At 46.3% G+C, this 21,199-nt stretch overlaps 2 protein-coding genes across 2 annotated transcripts in view; both read right to left on the bottom strand.

Moving 5' to 3' along the window:
* The window catches only part of DCDC2B (doublecortin domain containing 2B), a 34,613-nt gene extending 30,465 nt beyond the window's left edge, over window positions 1-4,148 (bottom strand). The window contains exon 1 of the mRNA XM_015408094.1: window positions 3,827-4,148. Within this exon, the coding sequence (XP_015263580.1) occupies window positions 3,827-4,104 (278 nt within the window). The 5' untranslated portion in view covers window positions 4,105-4,148. The remainder of the gene's footprint in view (window positions 1-3,826) is intronic.
* Window positions 4,149-8,276: 4,128 nt separating this feature from the next.
* Window positions 8,277-15,510, bottom strand: IQCC (IQ motif containing C). Its single transcript, XM_015408090.1, has 5 exons — window positions 15,451-15,510; window positions 13,966-14,109; window positions 10,533-10,878; window positions 10,141-10,259; window positions 8,277-9,682 (listed from the first exon to the last, which is right to left on the bottom strand). Exons 1-5 carry the CDS (start codon window positions 15,499-15,501, stop codon window positions 9,647-9,649), a joined length of 696 nt encoding a protein of 231 aa, XP_015263576.1. The 5' UTR covers window positions 15,502-15,510; the 3' UTR covers window positions 8,277-9,646.
* Window positions 15,511-21,199: the final 5,689 nt, after the last annotated feature.

Here is a 21,199-nt window from a genome sequence, read left to right as displayed (position 1 = left end):
ATCAAATGTGATTTCAGTAAAACAAAAAAAAAATGCTCTTTTCCCTGGCATCCAACTACAGCAGTTCAGAACATTTCTAGCCAAACAGATCTCTGGGATGTTGCTGTTTCTCTTCCTGCAAACACCAATGAGCACACTGCTGCATGTAAACTGTGACCTATGTATTTGTAGCAAAATGTGCAGATGTGGGGGTGCATATCTGGGGACAGGCAACTGACAAATCAGGGGGATGATTCAGTCCTAGGTGTTTCCCAGCTGCTCTCTTGCAGGGCTTTATGGCTTGCAGCTACTGCTTCGCAAGCCACAATTCCAGCAAAGGGATCTGGCACCTCCATCAACATCTCCCCATTTGTGTAGCCAAACCGTGGCCTTGAAGGGGACTCTTCTCCCTTCTCCACAAGGACCCAAGGACAGAAGCTCTAGGCATTCTGCTCACTCATAGGCGGGAAGGAGAGCACATCTCTGGGGTAACTAATGGGGACCACCCTACCAAACCCTGGCTGATTTTCACACTAGGGTAGGGGTGGACAAACTGCAGCTGATTTTCACACAGTCAAATTTAATGTTAATAAAAAGCAAATTTGCATATTTTCCAATTAAAATGTGTGTGTGATATTTGTTCATGTCTTGTGGCTCTCAAACATCTGACATTTATTCTGTGTGGCTCTTACATTAAGCAAGTTTGGCCACCCCTGCACTAGGGGAAGAACAGGGTTCAAGGGCCCCTTGTATGTGTGCTCCCCCAACCCCACAGTACAGAAGGAATCTCCCTCTCCGGCATGCAGGTCACCCTGCCTAACCACCAAGAAGGGGGGCACCAGGGGTAAAATCAATGTTGTGGGAGCATCAACCCTTTTTGCATTCAGAGCATGATATCTGGTCAAAATTAATAGCCAGCAATATCCTTTTTCCCCCTGCACATAAGCTATTTACATGTAAACCTACCCTACATCAGGCTGTATACTGCTGATCCAAGAATTTCAGATGATGTAATAATTACTTAGCATTTATATAACACCTCTGAATTATCTTGAAAGGTACATCTGCTTGATTTATCTCTATACTGCACATGGCGGGGGTTGGGGGGGGGGGAAGCAACCCTAACAGAGATTGGCTAGTCTAAAGCCACCTGGGGAGTTCACAGTGGAGAGAATTGAACCTAGGACTTCCTGAATGACAGCATAGCCCAGTACACTGCATCCACTCTCAAGTATGACACCAAACTCGTGTTTCAGCAGATATCAGTCCCTTGGGCTAAATGCTGGCCACCAGCTGTTCTTTGGTTTCATTGTGCCTTAAGCAGAACTTGGTACCCACCAGAAGCTCAAAAGTATTCCTGGTGGACTTCTGGATCAGATATACCAGGAATCAAAGCAACCTCCACTCCTATTACCTTCCTTCACATAGATTGCTGCCTTAAACTCCAGCAATGAACACGGACAAGCAGACTCTGTGCTGGAAATAATGGCTGTGATGCGCTTGTGGTGCTGACATCACTGACCTGCTGCTGTCATAATCCCCACTTACAGCCACAGCCAGGGCCAGCACCAACATACTCTGAAGTGGGGCAGCAGGTGCCCAGGGCCCAGGGCTTCCAGCAGGGCCTATGGCTACCATCCCTACCTGTTCCTGCACTCCCATGAACCAGGCCGCTGGCCATATGTGCTGCCCAGCAGTATTGGGGTAAGGGCGTGCATACGGTACGTAGAGCTTGGCGCGTCCATAGTGGGAGGGCTTGCAGGCAAGTGAGCTGCTGGGGAAGGATGCATAGGGAGGCAGCTGGGGAGGGGAACACAGGTGGGTGGGCAGGAAGAGGGGTGTGATCAGGGAGTGTGGCAGCAGGCAGGGGAGGAGCACAAGAACTTTCTGCCTGGAGCTCCAGGCACTCTCTGTCCAGGGCCCTACAAAATCTGGAACTGGCCCTGGCCACAGAGCCCCATCCGACTCCACAAACATGCCAGGGAGGGCAGCAGGAGACACTCCTGGATTTCACTACAAGAATGTTGACCTACCTGCCAGAGCAGAATTCTCAGGGGGTGGGGCTTAGCAGAACACAATCCTGCCTCCACCACACATGGAGTTCTGCTTTTCCTGTCTTCCAACACATTGTTCTAGTTATGACAGAAGTGCTTCCTTCCAGTAACTAGGCACCAGACACTAAACAGACAGACACATGTTCTGTCACCAGGATGATCCATAAGAGGCACCAAGGAAGGCTGAAGAGTTCAGGTAAAAATCAGCTGTTGGGGCTAGGCTTATACCTGCCCTCCCTCCACAGCTTCTCTGCTGCAAAAGCAGCCCCTCCAAGGAGGAGGAGCTACTCGGTCATATAGCACTGGGCTTTTATTTCTCAACACCACAACCTGGTTTCCATAATCCAAGCATTTCCAAGATTCAAGATATCAAATAGGCTGTTCTCTTCTCCCTATACCAAGACAAGAAAATGCTCATTCTACAGGTGCTTCAAAATATTAACAAATGTACACTAAATTTCCTGCACCATTTACCCATTCTAGAAAATAGATTTTAAAGCACATACAAAATCAGACATGAGGAGATGAAGGATGTCCGATTCCAGGCTGCCAAGGAACCAGACAATCCAGTCCAGTCTATGAACATAAGGCAGAGACCAATCAATGTGTCTCTGATAAACTGATAAAGGTCAGCAACTCGCAGCCCCTGGGCTAGATCCAGCATTTCTGGCTGCAACCTAAGAAGCTAAAAGTACCTCAAGCAGCATTTTGAGCCATGCAGCATGCATGTTAAAGTTGCTGGCCAGGATCTTTTGCTGGCCAAACCACATTTTGACATAATAAGAAAACAGGCGGTACTTAATGAGGCTCCTGCAGAGCAAATCCAAATGTATTATTTATTATCTGTATTCGCCACATACTGCAATGGAGATACCGTTAGCTAAGCTAGCCAGAACTTGAGCAAAATCCAGCTACTGCATGTCTCTCCAAAGGAAGTGCTCCAGGGATGTATGTGCTTGTGAACCGCCCTGAGCCTTTGGGAGGGCGGTATAGAAATCTAATAAATAAAATAAAAATAAAATAAATATGTCTACCCTCCGCTATCTCAAGTGGGGTCTTAAGGGAAAAACAAAGAGGTACGAACAGGATATCTGTTAAGGAAAAGGACCAACATCCACAATCCCAACACAATCCCACATAACTGACAAATTTACCATCAGCATTACTGGCTTTTCTGCAGCAGGCAGGCAGGCAGGCAGGTCCACCTATCTATGTGAACTGCAGTAGGGCCTGGGAATGAAGTGCCCTTTCCTGGGATGCAAACATAAGCAGCCATCCTATGGATTGTCCTAGTGTTGCAAATGCACCTCTGGGAGATTCTTTCTAAGGCAGAACATGTAGGTAAAAGCTTGCAGTCCAATCCACCCTTGTTACCCTCCTTGGCCCTCGAAGGTCTACTCATGATTGTACTGTGGCATTGTAAGCGTTGGGATATATATCTGAATGAAAAAAATCACATATGAGGTGACCAAATTTGAATCGCATGCTTCTAGCTCTGAATTTCTGTGGTGTGGGGCATCATACTAGACTACTTGGCAAAAATGGAGGTTGTTCCAAAGAATCTTAAAACTTTAATTTCTATTTAAGGTTTCCTCAGTTAGCATAATAGATATATACAGAGCAGTTTTTATAGAATGCTGCTTGGATTCTAATAGATCTAGTGTATAGATCCGGTTGTTGTATTTTCAATTATTACTTTTGTTGTGGAATTTTTGATGTTGGTTTATATGTGTATGTATTTGTAAATGGTAAAATAAAATAAAATTGTTTATGAAAAAGAAAGGTCTATTTACTCAAGCCTCTTGAACCGCTCAAAGCCTGCTGCGACATACTGGCACCCATTATGTAGTTCTGTCAGCTCAGTGACTCGATGGCCCTGCCTGGGAGTATAGATGCTCCTGACAGCTATGGGGGCCTGGATCGTGCTGGTCACCTCGTTCAAAAAAGCCTCAAAGGTCAGGAAGCGGCGCTGGCTGATCACAAACTTCCTGCCATGAAAGAAAGGGTCTCCATTCCGATAGATCACCACATTCCTGGCAGGAGGAGCCACAGCAACGGTCTCAGAGCGCATTTCCAACTCAGTCTGCAGGAACCAGGCTGTGCATCCAGAGAAGGTGCTTGGCAAAGTGCAAAAAGAAAAAAACTACAGTAAACTTCCCCAGTTAAGCTGCAAACCCTGCCACCTGATCCCTCTCCCTTTGCCAAGCTTTATTCTGAGAGCAACTCTGGTGTTTCCATGGCATCAAACTCTGTGCGCGGGGGTGGGGGTGGGGAGTTTCATGGGTTGGCCAGGAAGGTGAGAGTCTTTTCAACAGGGAGAGCCACCTTTCACCGGCTCATAGCTCTTTTATGGCTAAACCTGCAATACTTTGAGGCTAAGTCTCAGAACCTATTTTTCAGTGGTGCTATGCAGTTGCGCATCATGTGACACAACTGTGCATGTGCAAAAACATTTTTTCTCTAAGTCACATCACTGGTCTAGCATTTAAAGTACAGTTGCTGTCAACCTTGAGCCCCATCAACTCTCCTTTTCTGAGAAAATTTACTAACACCATTTTGTTGTTACCATTCCATACTGCTCAGGAATGTAGCATCTAGTTACCATTACATTAGAAAAGGGATGCGCAATCTTTATTTCACTTGCCTACTCCAACAGTCCTGCAAAATACTTTATTATTGTTCTCATTTTACCAATAGCAAGAAAATAATTTTTCATCTTCATAAATTGCAGGAGCAAGCAAACTGTAACAAATGTTCTATTCATTAAATAGTACATGTAATTAACTGCACGTATAGGAGCCACTGCAGGACACCTTCCTAGAAATTAGCAGCATGAGTAAATGCCATTTCAGCCTCCCCTTTACTTGTTATCTTGGGAATTTTCCCAACACAGTCAGATGACCTTTTCCATAAGGACCTAACCATGTGCATCCAGATGTGCCAATCTGTTTGCTCTGCAAAGGATCCTTGAACCCAAACTTTTGGGAATGGTGAAGGAGGCACCAGGACCAAACTGTGACAAAGTTATGCAGTCAAATGAAAACAGCCAAAAGATGGGCTCAGCCAGGAATGTCTTCTGCAGCCCAGTGCCATTCGCTTAAGGCAATCACTCAGTACGAATCCAAGCAACACAAATCATGTCAAACAAGATGAATACTATATTCAATGTACATTTTACATTTATTTTAAAAAGTTAAAAAATGATTAAAAAGCAACAGTTTCTTTAAAAGAATGGGATAAATTAAATCTGACCTGGCTCAAAAAGATAAACATTATCAAATCTATAATTTCCCCACAATTCTTATTTTACTTTCAAGTGTTTCATATCACACTCCCAGATAGAGATCTGAGAGAACTGCAGAAGAACCTCAATGATTTTATCTGAGGCTATAAAAAACAAAGAATATTACATGATGTAATGAAATGACCTACCAAATTGTGAGGACTTGACATATCACATCTAAAAACTTATTTTGAAGCCGCCCAGCTCATAAATTAGGTAACTTTTCTAAATTCATCAGAAACTATCGATTGGGCACAAATAGAACAAACATATAATGGAACTGCAAAAATAAGAGATCATTTGGCACAAACAAAAGGAATGACCACCCCAAATAAAATTAAATATTTAAACACCACCTTGCAAATTTAGGACAAAAAGAAGAAAATTGACCCCAGGAATCTCACCCATATCATCTTTTCTGGGACAGTCATGGTTTGAACCAGGAAATAATATAGATTCTTTTAAATCATGGAGATTCGTCAATAAAATATATTTAATGAAGGACATATACTTGAGAAAGGCTCTGAACTTCAACTCCTCTGGTTACAAATACAAAATCTGTCAGAAAATCCAGAGGTCAAAATAGGCGTAAATAGAAGGCTCACCGAATCTGAACAATAGAAGACACAAAAAATGGTAAAGGAGTAATCTCTAAAATATGCAAAGGAAAATCAACTATACCATATCAGAGAAAATGGCAAAAAGATTGTATGTTCCATTTTACAAATTCCCAGTGGAGGAAAATTGGGAACTCAAAAACCTTCTTATCAAAAACAATCAACATTGAAATACTACCCTATAAAATTCTGGCAAGATGGTATACGATACCCCCCAAATTAAATTATATTAACCTTAATAACCAACCCTTATGCTGGAGACACTGTGGCAAAACGGGCTCATACATTCATTGCCAGTGGGAATGTCCTACGGTAAGGGTCTCCTGGGAAAAAATTATGTTACATATTAAATATATCACAGGTTATTTAATTCCTATGCGTCCTGAAATAATTCTCCTGAATTTATGGGAAGACTCAGAAATCCCATCGATAAGAAAAAGCTTAATTTTTACTTGCAGTAGCCAAAGCTTTACTTGCTTCTAAATTGAAAAATAAAGTTCTACCTTTGGTTCTACAGTGGTACCAGAAAATATGGGACTTATTATGGAAAAAGTTTCCCATCAGCTACAGACCATGGAAAACCCATGTTCTTGGAACAATGGCTTCCTTTCTTGGACTATGCGTCCAAAAGAAACAATTCAGAAACACCTATTCCAACCATCTACAGTTTTTTGGCTTTAACTGCTTTACAGTTATGCTACAGAAGAAATAATACACAAATTATACACTAACGGTGGACTTTAAAAAGTCACAACTATATTGAGCAACGGTTCACTTTATTCTATCGCTCATTATTGTTAACTTTAAGAATCACAAGGAATTTTTCTACTGTTTGCTTTACATCCACCCACTCATTATGTCATTATAGAATTGTTGATTGTTTAGATCTGGAAATGATTACAAAAAACTGAAAAATAAAGGTTTTTGGGTTTTTTAAGCAACAGTCCATAGCATATTCCAGGGGGGTGGGGTAGTCTACCACAGCCAAAACAACAAAGAGTTCTTTGTGAGCCAAGGCATTACAATTGAAAAATCACTGTCCTTAACAGTTTGTATTGTCACTTTCACATCAGACCACATACTGCCAGACCCTGTAACTGGAGTTGCTGTGGACTGAACCTGGGACCTTCTAAGTACCAAGCAAATGCTCTACAGTTGAGCCATGGCCCCTCCCTATTTCTGACAGCACACAGAGCAGGGCCTTAGATGGTCTCAAGACTACGGCAGATTTGTGGTCACTAAGACATCCTGAACCAACAGCTCCAGTTCTCACTGCTCCACAAAAGCCAGGAGTCACCAGAGAGCATAGGAATGGCTCACCTCTACCAGGACCAATCCAAAAGCAGCAGCAACAGCTGGCTAGCCTATGATAGAAGAGCTGGCCGATTCTCATCTAACTGCTAACAAATCCTCAGCATCACTAAGCAAATCCCCATATCTTGCCCTATGCAGCTCCCTGGTTGGCAGCACTCAAGCAGTGTCAGCAGCTGGGGTTACACAAAGCCCTGAGCTAAGCTTTCTTGAAAACCACTCACATCTGCAGAGAAAGTGTTCTCTTGAGGTGGTTTGATATCAAGTCATGGTTCGCTCATTTGATCTCTTTTAGGACAGGAAAAGGAATGTGTGTAATGCGCAGGTTGTCTAACACATTTTTGAGGCCTAGAAACTTTTGTGGTCTTCTTTGCAGAGTTGCCCAAGGGACACATGGCTGATTGGATTGCTTCAGGCAAACTCTAAGATCCCTTTGAATGTTTAAAGACTGTGACACAATGCATGTATGTGTGTGGGAGCATTTCTCTACACACAGAAACTCTATTCATCCCTGGAAATTAGTTCACACACGAAGCAGGACTCGTGATACTCGTGGGGTTGGTGTATTCCCCACGGCTCCTGGGCTGCCAAGGCTTCTCTCCGCCACTGCCACCCACAACAACAACAGTGGCAAGCCCTGTGCGGCTGTGAGCTGTCAGGCCCACCAGGCTTCTCTCCCCCCCCCACTGCGGCAACAACGGGCTCAGCTCCTGGTTGCGGGGCCTGCCAGGCTTCTCCCCCACACCCCCCGGTCTCCGACAGTGGTGGCTGTGGCTCCTAGCCGCCACCCCCACTGCCAAGGCTTTTCCACCCCCGCTGCCACCGCCAGCACCAACCGCAGTGAGCCCTGCATGGCTCTGCCACAGATCCCAGGGGTAAGTGCGTTCTCTGCGCATGTGCAGGGAATGCTTTTTTACTTTAGGGGACTGCCCCAAGTGTGAAGGAAAATCTCTCTGCCCCCTATGTGCCCCTGATGTGTGGATTTAGATATCCGCACAGAGGGGGCAACTTGGCTATTAGATATATAGATGTGGGTGTTTTTATGTCATGTATTTACTGAGCAGCAAGACAAGGCTCCTTTGGGGCAGATTTCCCACTGATACATTTGGATATGCATCAGTACCAATTCAATTACAAGCTTTCACAATACAGGGAAATATTCATCCGTTTTCCAAAATCTAGAACAAGCTGGCCAGGTAGACATCTGGTGGTAGGGAGTTCCGCAAAGCTGCAGCAACTCAACAGACAGGAGGGAAAATAATAGAAATCTCGAAAGGACTTGATGGCAAGGTGTAGGTTGACCAAATTAATGCATGAAGACCTCTTCTAATTTTCATGCTGGGGCAATGCACTTGAAGATACAAAGAGCATACTCCACACAGTGAATTTTTTTTTAATTCAAAACAGAAATAAGAAAAAAAAATGTGTTGACATTTTTTACTACCAACTCCATAGTCCAAATATTGTACCAGTAATGGTGGCTGATGACAGAAAGAAAGGCAGAGCAGACAACTGCACAACAGGGCTGATTTAAACACATATCTACCTCTGCAGGTGCAAAAAGAAAGACTATTCCACCCGTGGAAAGTCCAGAGAAGAGCTGGGGTTCAGAGGGAGAATTCACAGTGAAATTCCAAAAGTTTCTAAGCTGGACGCTCAGCAGTCGGGACACTGGCAACCACAAAGCTCTTGTCTACAACTTGAGGCTTACAGAGATGTGGCTCCTTTCCAGTACCCCATATGCAATAACAGTCAACACACTGGGACCAAATACCAGCTAGTTCAGCAAAAGTTGCTAAACATGAAATTTCAGCTTGGATTTCCCTCCATCAAAGGCTGCATAAAATCAGCCTGTAGAAATATTGCTTTGGCTACCCAGCTGCCGTTCCATCAGGGTAATTCCAAGCAGAATGGCATATCTGTTGGTGTTGGAGAAGAGGCTTATTTCTGCCGATTTCCCCCTCCTACACCTTCCAATAGTGTTCCTGGGGGTCCACTGATCTGCAGGAGAACAGTTTTGGGAAGCGCAGAAGGCTGCAGAAGGAGGAGGGAGGGGGACATAGCTTTCTTCCAGTGCAGTTCCAGTCCTGTTCATTAGGATGTAAGCCAGACCTCCATAAGGTACCTGTTCATAAAACACCCAACCATAAGCACATCTTTGGTTTGAGAAGTCCACAGGTAAGCTTTGTCGCTGCTCTTGCAAGTGTTGAAGTTGAGTGCAATCAGGATCCAGGGAGGCCACGTGGAGTGGTTAACTCCAAAGAGCTACAAGGACCTGCCTGCTGCCATGGAGGTAGTGCCTTCCAACACTCTTTTCTCCAGCAGTTGGCAATGGAGGGTGAACTTCCAAGTCTGTGTACACAAGGACCTTGGGACATGTCCACAAAATAGCATTCAGTTACTCATGGTTCCACAAGTCTCTCTTTCAGGTTCAGATACTAGGATGGGAGAAGGGAAGAGATAGAGTAAAGGAAAATCAAACACTGAGGCAGTCAAAACAGGTACATTTTGAGGCAGTTGCTTCCAAAATAAATATTGAAATTGCATGATGCTTCGTATTTATCCGCTCAGTTCCAAAAAAAGTCAAGTGCACGCATGCACACACATGGTAACATCTCCTCCTCAACCCCACCCTTTGTCAATCTTTAGCATCTGTCCACTGTAACAACTAGTGGTTTAACACCCAAAGATTTAAAGGAACACAGAGGAATCCTCCCAGGCCCACTGGCTCCCCACTCAAAGCAAGACTTGCATCCTAATGCATCTCTTGCTCACAGCACAACTCTCCTTGCAAAAGAAGTAAACTAGAGCAGAGGGCACTGTAGAGCACCTGCCCACCAGTGATTTGGGCTCTGGACATTTATGGGAATGCTGGAAACTTCAGAATGCTTCTTACACTCTTACGGCTGACAATGGCTTGTTGCAGCCACAGCAGTTCCATGGTCAGGTGTTTTCGGTAGCACTGAAGGTCAGGCAGAGCTTGGGGCATCTCTGGCACCCCTTGGAAACGGAGTTCTGCACAAATGAGAAATCAACATTAAGAAGCCATATCCTGTTCCCTTGACTTTCTCTTCCCTCTGTTGCCTCCACACACTGACGAAATTTGGTGTGTAAGTTCTTAGGGCAGGGACCTGTTGGGTGTGTGTATTGATGCTACTTTGTGTAAAACAATATGCAGATACTATAAAAATGAACTAAAACAGTAACTGCAGAGTGCACAAAAGGTAAGATTCTGCAGGGGCAGGAGAGCTCAAATGTCCAAGGGAGGGGGGGTTCCGGATGACTTACCTTGGCTCAGACTGGGAGACTCCATCTCCAGGATAAGGCTGCCCCATTCGGATGACACATTGCTGCAGTCTTTGCCTTCTGCATTCTCTCCTGGCAGGACACAGGCATTCCCAAGGAGCTCAGCTGCAGGATGCTCTGGATCAGGCCTCACATCACCAGCCCCTACTTCTGCAGCTGTTTCATCCAGAAGCTGGCTTGGAAGCGGCATCTCACAGTCACAGTCAGTTTTGGTTTGTAACATTTCTTGACGACTAAGCTTCTGCTCCTCATTGTGGGCACTGCCGTTCTTGTTGAATCCAGCCTGTTGGCCACTTAATTCCCTTCCTTGACGTGGCTTCTGAGCAGACTAGATTGAAGACATCAAGCAGGAACAAGGGTATGACAGGCAGAAAGATATGATAAGGCCTGCCTGGCCCAGAAGGTGCAACATTCCAGTCTTTTACACATCCTCTCTCTAGAAGAGAGACCAACAAGGAGACCCAGGTCCCTTCGAGACCCACAAATACATTGTGACGATAACTTCCAGAAGCAAGGGCTGACATTGTGAGAATCATCTGTCAACGCAAACTCCTGCTCACAAAGGTTTTGGATGCAGCAAATCTGTTTAAGCAGCCCTAGAAACTCTGCTGATTTTCCTATGCTAGGCCCTCGTGGCTATCCTTCTCTTTGAGGAGAGACAATTCTCCCAATCTAAGCTCAAAAAACCCATTAATTCCCAAATAGTATGCTGTGAGATAACTGCCACAAGAAGTGAATCCAGAATTAAAGAGCCCCAAGCTACAAGTGGCTCGGCCATACTGGACTTAATATTACCCAACAGGGAAGAATTGGTAGACGGGGTGAAGGTGGTGGGGACCTTAAGGGGAAGTGACCATGTCCTCCTTGAATTCCAGTTCCTGTGGGGGGCCAAGGATGTAGTCAGACTTGTAGGTTAGATTTTCGTAGGGCCAACTTCGATGAACTCAGAGGCTTGATGGGAGACATTCCCTGGGGGAGTGTGCTGGAAGGGAAAGGAGCGAGTGAAGGGTGGGCTCTTCTCAAACATGAGCTTTCGCGAGCTCAAGCCCTCACTATTGCAGCAAGATGGAAACATGGTAAGGACTCCAAGAAACCAATGCGGATGAACCGAGAGCTTCAGAATAAGCTAAGGGAGAAAAAGGAAATGTTCAGGAAATGGACGGAAGGTCAGACCTCTAGAGGAGTATACGAGAGTTACTAGGTACTGCAGATCAGCCATCAGGGAAACCAAACCTGAGTAATGAGTTGGGTCTGGCCAGGGGGGCTTACTACAATAAGAAAAAACTTCTACAGGTATGTGAGAAGCAAATGCAAGGTAAAAGAGGCAACTGGACAGCTTTTGGGAGTAGAAGGAGAAACTCTGGTGGAGGACAGAGAAAAAGCAGACAGGCTTAATGACTTTTTTGTCTCTGTTTTCTCCCAGAAGAGCTTGAGCCCATCTAGAGATGGTATAGGACATAACAGGACACCTGAGTGTCCAGTTGACATGGACAGGGAGGTTGTGGAGAGGCACCTGGCTGCACTGGATGAATACAAATCCTCTGGGCCAGATGGTGTACACCCAAGAGTGCTCAAAGAACTGTCTAATGAAACTTGCAGAGCCTCTGTCCATCATCTTCAATGCCTCCTGGAGGACTGGGGATGTGCCACAAGATTGGAGAAGAGCAAATGTTATCCCAATCTTTAAGAAAGGGATGACACAGGAAACTACAGTCCAGTCAGTCTGACTTCTATTGCTGGGAAGATATTAGAGCAGTTTTTAAAGGGATCGATCTGTAAGCATCTGAAGGACCACTTAGTGATCCGGGGAAGTCAGCATGGTTTTGTCCTCAACAGATCTTGTCAGACAAACCTGGTTTCCTTCTTTGATCGTGTGACGAGCTTACTGGATCGTGGGAACTCTGTTGATGTGATTTACCTGGATTTCAGTAAAGCTTTTGATAAGGTTCCCCATGACATTCTGATGGGCAAACTGGAAGACTGTGGACTGGACTATAGGACAGTTTGGTGGATAGGGAACTGGTTAGAGGACCACACCCAAAGACTGGTGGTCAATGGCGTTTCATCAGATTGGAGGGAGGTGTCCAGTGGGGTGCTGCAGGGATCGGTTTTGGGCCTGGTACTTTTCAATATTTTTATCAATGGTCTGGATGAAGGGGTAGAAGTGCTACTCATTAAATTTGCTGATGATACCAAATTGGGAGGAGTAGCAAACACCCAAGAAGATAGAGTTAAAATTCAACAAGACCTGAATACTCTGGAGAAGTGGGCAGTTGCGAACAGGATGTAATTCAACAAAGATAAATGCACAGTATTACATCTGGGCCACAAAATTGTCAAGCACAAATACTGGATGGGGGATACGTTTCTGGGGAGTAGTGTATGTGAAAGAGATCTTGGGGTAAGGGTGGACTGTACACTAAATATGAACAGTCAGTGTGACGCAGTGGCAAAAAAGGCAAATTCAGTCTTGGGTTGTATTAACAGGGCCATAGCATCGAAATCACAGGAGGTCTTAGCCCCTATGTATACTGCCTTGGTCAGACCACACCTGGAGTACTGTGTGCAGTTCTGGAGGCCTCACTTCAAAAAGGATGCGGACAAAATCGAGAGGGTGCAGAAGAGAGTGACAAGGATGATCAGGGGTCTGGAGACTGAGCCCTACAAGGAAAGGCTGAGGGCCTTGGGAATGTTTAGTTTGGAGAAGAGGAGATTGATGGGGGACATGATTGCTCTCTTTAAATATTTGAAAGGCTGTCATTTGGAGGAGGGCCAGGAGCTGTTCCAGTTGGCAGCAGAGGATAGGACCCGAAGCAACGGGTTTAAATTACATGCAGAAAAGTATGGATATTAGGAAAAAGTTTTTCACAGTCAGAGTGATTCAAAGGTGGAATCAGCTGCCTAGGGAGGTGGTTAGCTCCCCTTCACTGACAGCTTTCAAGAAGAGGCTGGACGAATATTTGTCAGAGATGCTTTAGGCTGGTCCTGCATTGGACAGGAGGTTGGACTAGATGGTCTGTATGGCCCCTTCCAACTCTATGATTCAATGAACCCCCAAAATACCCCTTCCAAAGAAGAGGTTGCCTCTCCCCTCCCAATTCTTTGTTGTGGTCTTGCCATCTTCCAATTTACCTCTTCTGGGAAATTCTATGCCTGCTCTCTAAATTAGTTTTAATGGTTTCATGTTTGCCACTTTGGGGCCCACATTTGCGTGGAAGGACAGCACAGAAACATTTTAAAAACACATAGAATATGAAACTTCCTAATAACAAGCCAGGCTATTGGCCAATTGAGTTTAGTACTGTCTATTCTGATGGGGCCATTTCTGATTTTTCCTATTTTCTTTTCTGGTGCAATTCAAAGCCTGAGACATTAAATGCACTGCTGCCACCACCAAAAGCAGCAGTGCAGTTACCTTTGAGAGAAACACAGGCTTTGGTATGGCATGTTGACTCCATTGCAGCTGATCCAGATTCCCTTCAATCTGCTTTACAATGCTCTCATACTCTCCCGTTAAGCTTTGAAACTTTTTCCTGATGAGGTGACCACGAACACATGCCTAGGAAGAAAGAATTCTTTAAAATCAAGAATGAGAATCAAATAAGAGGACAGCCTCACTCCTTGCCACAAAATAAGGCCACATAGATCAGCAAAGAAAACTTTTTCCCCTCTGGCTCTGCTGTGCCTTTAACAGCCACCTGACAAGCATAATTTAAGCAGGTCTATCACTTTATCTCCAAGCCTGGAGGAGTAGCAGCAAAGATGTACAGATTCAAAATTTAAAAAAATTGTCTAGGAACCTGTGGAAATACTATGAACATTTTTTTTGCTGTCATGTCAAAGCCAACTTATGGTGACCCTGTAAAGTTTCCTAGGCAAGAAATGTTTGTTTAGATGTGGTTTGGTATTGCCTTGCCTCCGCATAACAACCCAGGACTTCCTTAGCAGTCTCCCATCAAAGTACTATCCAGGGCCAACCCTGCTTAGCTTCCAAGATCTAATGAGATCAGGCTAGCCCAAGCTATCCGGTGAGAGCACTATGAACATAATATATCCTAATTTCAAAAATGCATGTGATAAAGTGCCACATGATATTACAGCTAACAAACCATGCAGGCCTTGTCCATCAGGTTGTTTCTATGGTGACTGGAGAACCATACCCAAACAGTGCTTATCCCTAGCACTTCATCAGTCTGTATTCTGGAATACAGGTTTCAAGCTGGGAACCGCAAGGCTCACTACTCTGCAACATTTTCATCAATGATTTGGATGAAAAGGAAAGAGAGGGAAATCTTTGTCAGATGTTTAGATAACACAAAACCGGGAGGCACAGACAGTAATAACAGGCTCGTGTCCTTCAAGCAGTGCTTGGAGTTCTGAAATTCCAACTCATCTCCAAAGTACAGTGCTCAGTTCCCTTAGTGGAAATGGCAGCTCTGAAGTATATACTCTATGGCCTCCTATTCCCCACTGAGCTCCCTCCCCTCCCCCAACGCTGACCCAAAATCTCCAGGAATGTCTCAAGCCAGGGTTGGCAACCCTGAAAATTGAGGAAAAACCACAGTAGCTTGGAAAACTGAAAGTCAAGAAAGATTAATACAAAATTAAATAAAAAAGAGCTACTTGATTTAGCAGCAGTCATGCAAAAACGACCTTGAGACTGAAGTTAAATACAAACTGAAAATAAGTTTGCATGGTAGTGCAGCTGCCCCCCCTCAAAAAAGGGGGGGGGCTAATGTCTAACCTACTTCATAGGGTCGTTGTGAGAAAAAAATGCACACACACGCTCCCTAAAGAAAGACCGGGAATAAAATGACCAGAAAGAAGCGGGACAATCGCACTCCCATTGATTTCCGTCCACTCCGTTCCCCCGGCCTGCCATCTTATTCTGTTCTCCCACCTGCAGCACCATCACTCTTCTCAGAAACCGTTCTCCTTCTTCTACCGCCATCTTCTTCCTCCCAAGGAAGCGCCGGCAAGGCCCGCTCCTGCTACCCTGGCAACCGCGACTGCCGATGACGTTACGTTGTGGGACAAGCAGTTCCCCCGCCACAGCCGCCTTGTTCCCTCTTGCTGTACCTAAGACCAGCCTCAAGGTGGCGATGCGCAGCAGCCTCCAGGTGGTTGCGTGAAGGTTTTCAGAGCTGAAACGTAGTGACTTGCGCATTAAAAATATTTCTGAAAGCAACAGCAGGAAAAGCATGAAGAGTTTGAAAGCATCACTTCACAGTCTTCTTGGAGTGGAATGACAGGCCCCACTGTGGAATGACAGCCCCTGGATGTAGAAGGAGTGGTCTGGGACTGGAATGACAGGCCCCACAGTGGAATGGCAGCCCCTGGGGGTAGAAGGAGTTTTCTAGGAGTGGAATGACAGGCCCCACTGTGGAATGACAGCCCCTGGGGGGTAGAAGGAGTGGTCTGGGACTGGAATGACAGCCCCTGGGGGTAGCAGGAGTTTTCTAGGCATGGAATGACAGGCTCCACTGTGGAATGACAGCCCCTGGGGGTAGCAGATGTGTTCTAAGGGTGGGATGTGGGGAAAGGCAGCCCCTTAGGTAAGTAAGTCCCTGACCATATAGGGCTTTAAAGGTAAGAACCAGTACCTTGAACCGAATCCAGTATGCTATAGGCAGTCAGTGCAGTGCTTTTAGGGCAGGCTGGATGTGCTCCCGCATAGGGAGACACAACAGCCTCGCCGCTGCATTCTGCACCAGCTGCAACTTCTGGATTTGGGACAAGGGCAGCCCCATGTAGAGAGCATTGCAGTAATCCAATCTCGAGGTGACCATTGCGTGGATCACTGTTGCCAGGTCATTGCATTCAAGGAAGGGAACCAACTGCTTAATCAGCCGCAGATGGTAAAAGGCAGACTTCGCAGTGGCTGCTACCTGGGCCTCCATTGTTAAGGAGGCATCCAGGAGCACACCCAAATTCCTAACCTTCGGCGCTGGCACGAATGGTGCCCCATCAAAGGTCTTGGCCCACTTCGACTCAGGCACAGGACCTCTGTCTTTGTTGGATTCAATTTCAATTCACTCAGTCTAAGCCAACCAGCCACGGCGTTCAACACCAGGTCCAGGTCTTCCGGACTAGAGTCTGACTGACCGCCCAACAACAGATAGAGCTGGGTGTCATCCGCATACTGGTGACAACCCAACCCATACCTCTGGGCAAGGGGGCACATGTAGATGTTAAATAACATCGGGGAGAGTACTGCCACTTGTGGCACTCCGCAAATAAGCGGATGCCTTCGGGACAGCTGTTCCCCCAATGCCACCCTTTGTCCCCGATCCTGAAGGAACGAGGAGAGCCACTGCAAGGCAAACCCCTGAATCCCAGTGTCGGTGAGGCGGTGGGTCAGTAGTTGATGGTCGACCGTGTCAAATGCCACCGACAGGTCTAACAACCACAACACTGCCTTACCGCCTCGATCCAGGTGCCTCCAAAGGTCATCTGTGAGGGCAACCGGGACTGTCTCTGTCCCATGGTCTGGTCGGAAACCAGACTGGAAGGGATCTAGTGCGGAGGTGTCATCCAAAAAACTCTGCAGCTGAGTCGCCACTGCCCTCTCAATCAGTTTGCCCAGATAGTTGGCCAATTCGGCCAGGTCCAAAGATGTTTTTTTCAGGAGAAGGTGGACCACTGCTTCCTTTAGTGCACTAGGGAACAGGCCCTCAACAAGAGACTTGTTGATGATCTCCCATAGTGCACCTCGTAACCCATCTCGACCCACTTTAATTAGCCATGATGGGCACGGACCAAGGCTACAAGTGGTTGGACGCACAGCTGAGAGTAATTTGTCAACCTCCTCTAGGCTGAGTGGACTGAAATAATCCAAAACTTGACAAGAAGACACGCATGGAGCGTCGAGTTCCATTACTGTCTCAACTGTGGTGGGGAGGTTGTGGCAGAGCGACAGGACTTTATCTGCAAAATAGCTTGCAAAAGCCTCACAGCCAATCTCCAATTCCTTATTGTTTGACCTGCCCTGTGGCAGAGTAGTAAGAATCCAAATTGTTCTAAATAATTGAGCTGGGCGAGAGCTTGCAGACGCAATCATGGCCACATAGTATTCTCTTTTGGCAGCCTTGACTGCCATCTCATAGGATCTCATAAATGTCCTATAAGATGCTCTTGTCGCTCCGTCATGAGTGCGACGCCACTGTCTCTCTAAGCTCCTGCTTCATCAACCTCAACTCCTGTGTGTACCATGGAGCAAGTTTGAGGCGGGGGCGCAGAGGACGTCGGGGAGTGATCTCATCGATGGCTGCCGAAAGACAGGTTTGCCAGTCCTCGACAAGCTCATCCAATAAGCCGCCAGGGGGCATCGGATCCCGCAGGGCCATCTGGAACCGCATAGGGTCCATTAGGCTCCGCGGGCAAGCCAAAATACGCTCGCCGCCCAAACAGGGTCAGGGTGGTACGTTCACACGAGCCTTCAGAGTGTAGTGGTCTGACCATGGAACTGCCGTGGCAGCAATTCCGTCCACTGTGACACCCGCTGCGAAGATCAAATTGATCTGTTATCTGTTATTCCAGTCCCAGTACACTTCTGCTACCCCCAGGGGCTGTCATTCTACTCTGGGGCCTGTCATCCAGTCCCAGAACACTCCTGCTACTCCCAGGGGCTTTTGTTCCACTCTGGGGCCTGTCATTCCAGTCCCAGGACACATCTGCTACCCCCAGGGGCTGTCATTCCACTCCCAGAACACTTCTGCTACCCCCAGGGGCTGTCATTCCACTCTGGGGCCTGTTATTTCAGTCCAAGAGCAGTGTATTTGGGACCAGAGACGTTAATGGAAAATCCATTCTGCATTTTCTTTGCAACTCTTCTTCAGCTGTAATGTATTTCAATGGAGCCCATGCAAGTCAATTGGCATTCCTGTCTCCCATTATTTCCAATGGGCCTTCAAGTCTTTACCATTGTTTCCAATGGGCAATCCTGTCCTTCCTTTTAGTACATCCCGTTTTATGCACATCATCATCATAACACAGTGATCTTTCTGTGATTTAAACCCACTCTCCTACCATTCTCCTGTGATCAACGCATTCAAAATAACAGGGATCTTTGCAGTAAACTATGAATTTGAATTGGTCTAATCAGGTAAGCCCCCTCAGATCCTCCTAAGAAACAGTCTACGCCGGACAGGTGTATCTGAAAAGTAATGGAGGAGACTCAAATAATGTCTGGGCCAGAGTCTACCGCTGCCAGGCTCAGACCCAACTGATGCAGGAAGGTGAGCTTTCTGGGACTAATGCAGCCCCCCACCCTCTTTGTAGGGAGCTGAGGGAGATTCAACGGACACAGGCTCCACACATCAATAGATTCCAAACCCCAGGTTAAAACAGTAGGAATCAGAGTGTTAGTCTTCCACAGATTGAGGCCAACAAAAAGCATGCTGACTGACATCGGTCTGTTGTGCAGGGGTGGACTGGTCCTTTAACTTGCTGGTGAAAATTGCTGGTGAACTGCTGGTATCCCAGGGTTGCCAACCTCCAGGTGGCACCTGGGGATCTCCTGCTATTATACCTGATCTCCAGACGATCAAGATCAGTTCCCCTGGAGAAAATGGCTGCTTTGGAAGGTGGACTCTATGGCATTATACCCTGCTGAGGTCCCTCCCTGCCTCAAATCCCACCCACTCCCATCTCCACCCCCAAAATCTCCAGGAATTTCCCAACCGAGAGCTGGCAACCCTATAGTAGCCAGGAACCAATATAGCTGCCTGTGCCATACAGGGCACGCTGCCTGGCCTTAGCCTCACCCATTACTTCCTCGTGTGTGACTCTCCTTGGCAGCAGCCAATGAACAAGGCCATTCCTTCCTGCCCTTGGGGCAAGACTAAGTTGAACAGCCCTTGTGGGTGCAAGGAGCCCTACTGAGACATAGAGTTGCCAACTCCAGGTGGGAAATTCCTGGACATGAGGTTGGCAGCCCCACTGAGACACTTAGTTTGCTGTGCCCCTTTTAACATGCCCAGCTACTCCTGTCATCCCAGCTGAGCCGGGATCCAAGTGCCACGTTGCCAGGTCTGCAAGATCTCTGTCACATGTGGTTCTTATGAAAGAGTCTTGAGGGAGGGAGAGAGGGGAAATCCTACAAAACATCCCAATTCCAGACTGGAAATCACGGTGGAATGGGAAACACTGGATCAACATCTTTTTTTATTTAAACCGTCCTAGTGAGTCGATACCAACGGCTTTTTATAAGGGGGGGGGAATCAGTCTCAAGAGATGTAAGCAAGTTTAGGAGACCACTGAATTCCAAGGATCCAAGAGGGGTTAAACTGCCCCATGTCCCACAAAACTGAGGACCCTTAATCTATTGGTTCATATAGCCCAGAGGACAAACAAGCCTGTGCCTGTCTGACCTCCGACTTTCTAGGCAGTGGCTTATAGAGGCAGCTAGGAAACCTATTTGCCTACTGCATGAATCAGCATTCAGTTATTAATGTGTTTAGTATTTAATAAAGATACACACTAAGCTATATACTAATTTATTGCACTGATATTCCATGTACTTAGAGCAAGATTTGAGTCCTGTAGCACCTTAATGACCAATGAGATTTTCAGAGTATCAGGTTTGACTCTTGAAAGTTTATACCCTGGAAAGCTTGTTGGTCTTTTAGGTACTACTGGACTGAACCTTGCTGTTTTACTGCAGACCAACACAGCTACCCATCTGAAACTATTGCATGTATTTCAACACTCTAAATTATCTGCTGACAGCACGGGCAGGCTGCTGGGAGAAGCCCCCAGAGCTATGCTTTGCCCCAATTTACCTTCCTCCATCCCAGCTTGTTGTTTTCAAAGGATTCCTTGCAAGCACTACCCGGTCTGTCACATAGCAATTCACATTCTGTCCCGTGTCAGATGGATTGACAGCATTAACACAGAAGCACCTGGAGAGTTCGAGGGCTGCTGTCCACATGAGAGAATAGCCACCCATTTAAATCTATCATGCCACATCACTGAATTTTCTAACCCTCTGCTTCTGATGCTGTCCCCCCACCCCTACATTAACCAAATGACAAACAAGGTCACACAAATAGAGTCAAGATTACATGCTCAGGACTCCAGCCTCAGCCCTCAACACAATAAAAGGGGAGCAGGGGTCATGGCCAAATGACAGAGGTTACAACAGACACAGCACATTTTTTGTTAACTATATGCTTAAATTCCTGGAGAGTTTCCTTAGCAATGGACAGGGTGGTGGTTCTTGCTGGTAGCTTTTAACCCACACTTGAGGCTGCTTTCACACACTCCGGATAATACACTTTTGATGCACTTTAGCAATTGCTTACAAACAATTGCTAGTGTGCATTCCTGTAGGAAAAATCCAGTTACAAACAATTGCTTCAGTGCATTGAAAGTTCATTCAGCCTGAAACTCATACCAAACGCCCCAGGAGGTGGGGGCTAGCCCACTAGAATGACAGTACCCCCCCCCCGCCCCCAGTCTCTTGCAATGTCGGAAAGGATCCCAGGACACGATGCCAGGGTGCAGGAGACCAGATTCCTCTTGGCTTTCTTCCCTTGACATGTGCACCACTTAATTTCCAGGAGTTGGTTACTTCTGCACTTGATTTTTCTGCAGGCAGTTCAAACCCAGGCCCGAATCCCCGCTTCCCCCTAGATACATCTGATTTC

The sequence above is a fragment of the Gekko japonicus genome, unplaced genomic scaffold (assembly GCF_001447785.1).
Source record: "Gekko japonicus isolate JY-2015 unplaced genomic scaffold, Gekko_japonicus_V1.1 scaffold36, whole genome shotgun sequence".
Classification (NCBI taxonomy): domain Eukaryota; kingdom Metazoa; phylum Chordata; class Lepidosauria; order Squamata; family Gekkonidae; genus Gekko; species Gekko japonicus.
This window is presented reverse-complemented; position numbering and strand designations above follow the sequence as displayed.

Excerpts from the sequence above, each read along its gene's own strand:
- IQCC (XM_015408090.1), bottom strand. The coding sequence starts at position 15,501 with ATGGCGGTAGAAGAAGGAGAACGGTTTCTGAGAAGAGTGATGGTGCTG. Across the intron at positions 10,879-13,965 it reads AGCCTGTGTTTCTCTCAAAG|TCTGCTCAGAAGCCACGTCA; the intron begins GTAACTGCACTG and ends TCTTCAATCTAG. Across the intron at positions 9,683-10,140 it reads CCATTGTCAGCCGTAAGAGT|TATCTGAACCTGAAAGAGAG; the intron begins GTAAGAAGCATT and ends CTCCCATCCTAG.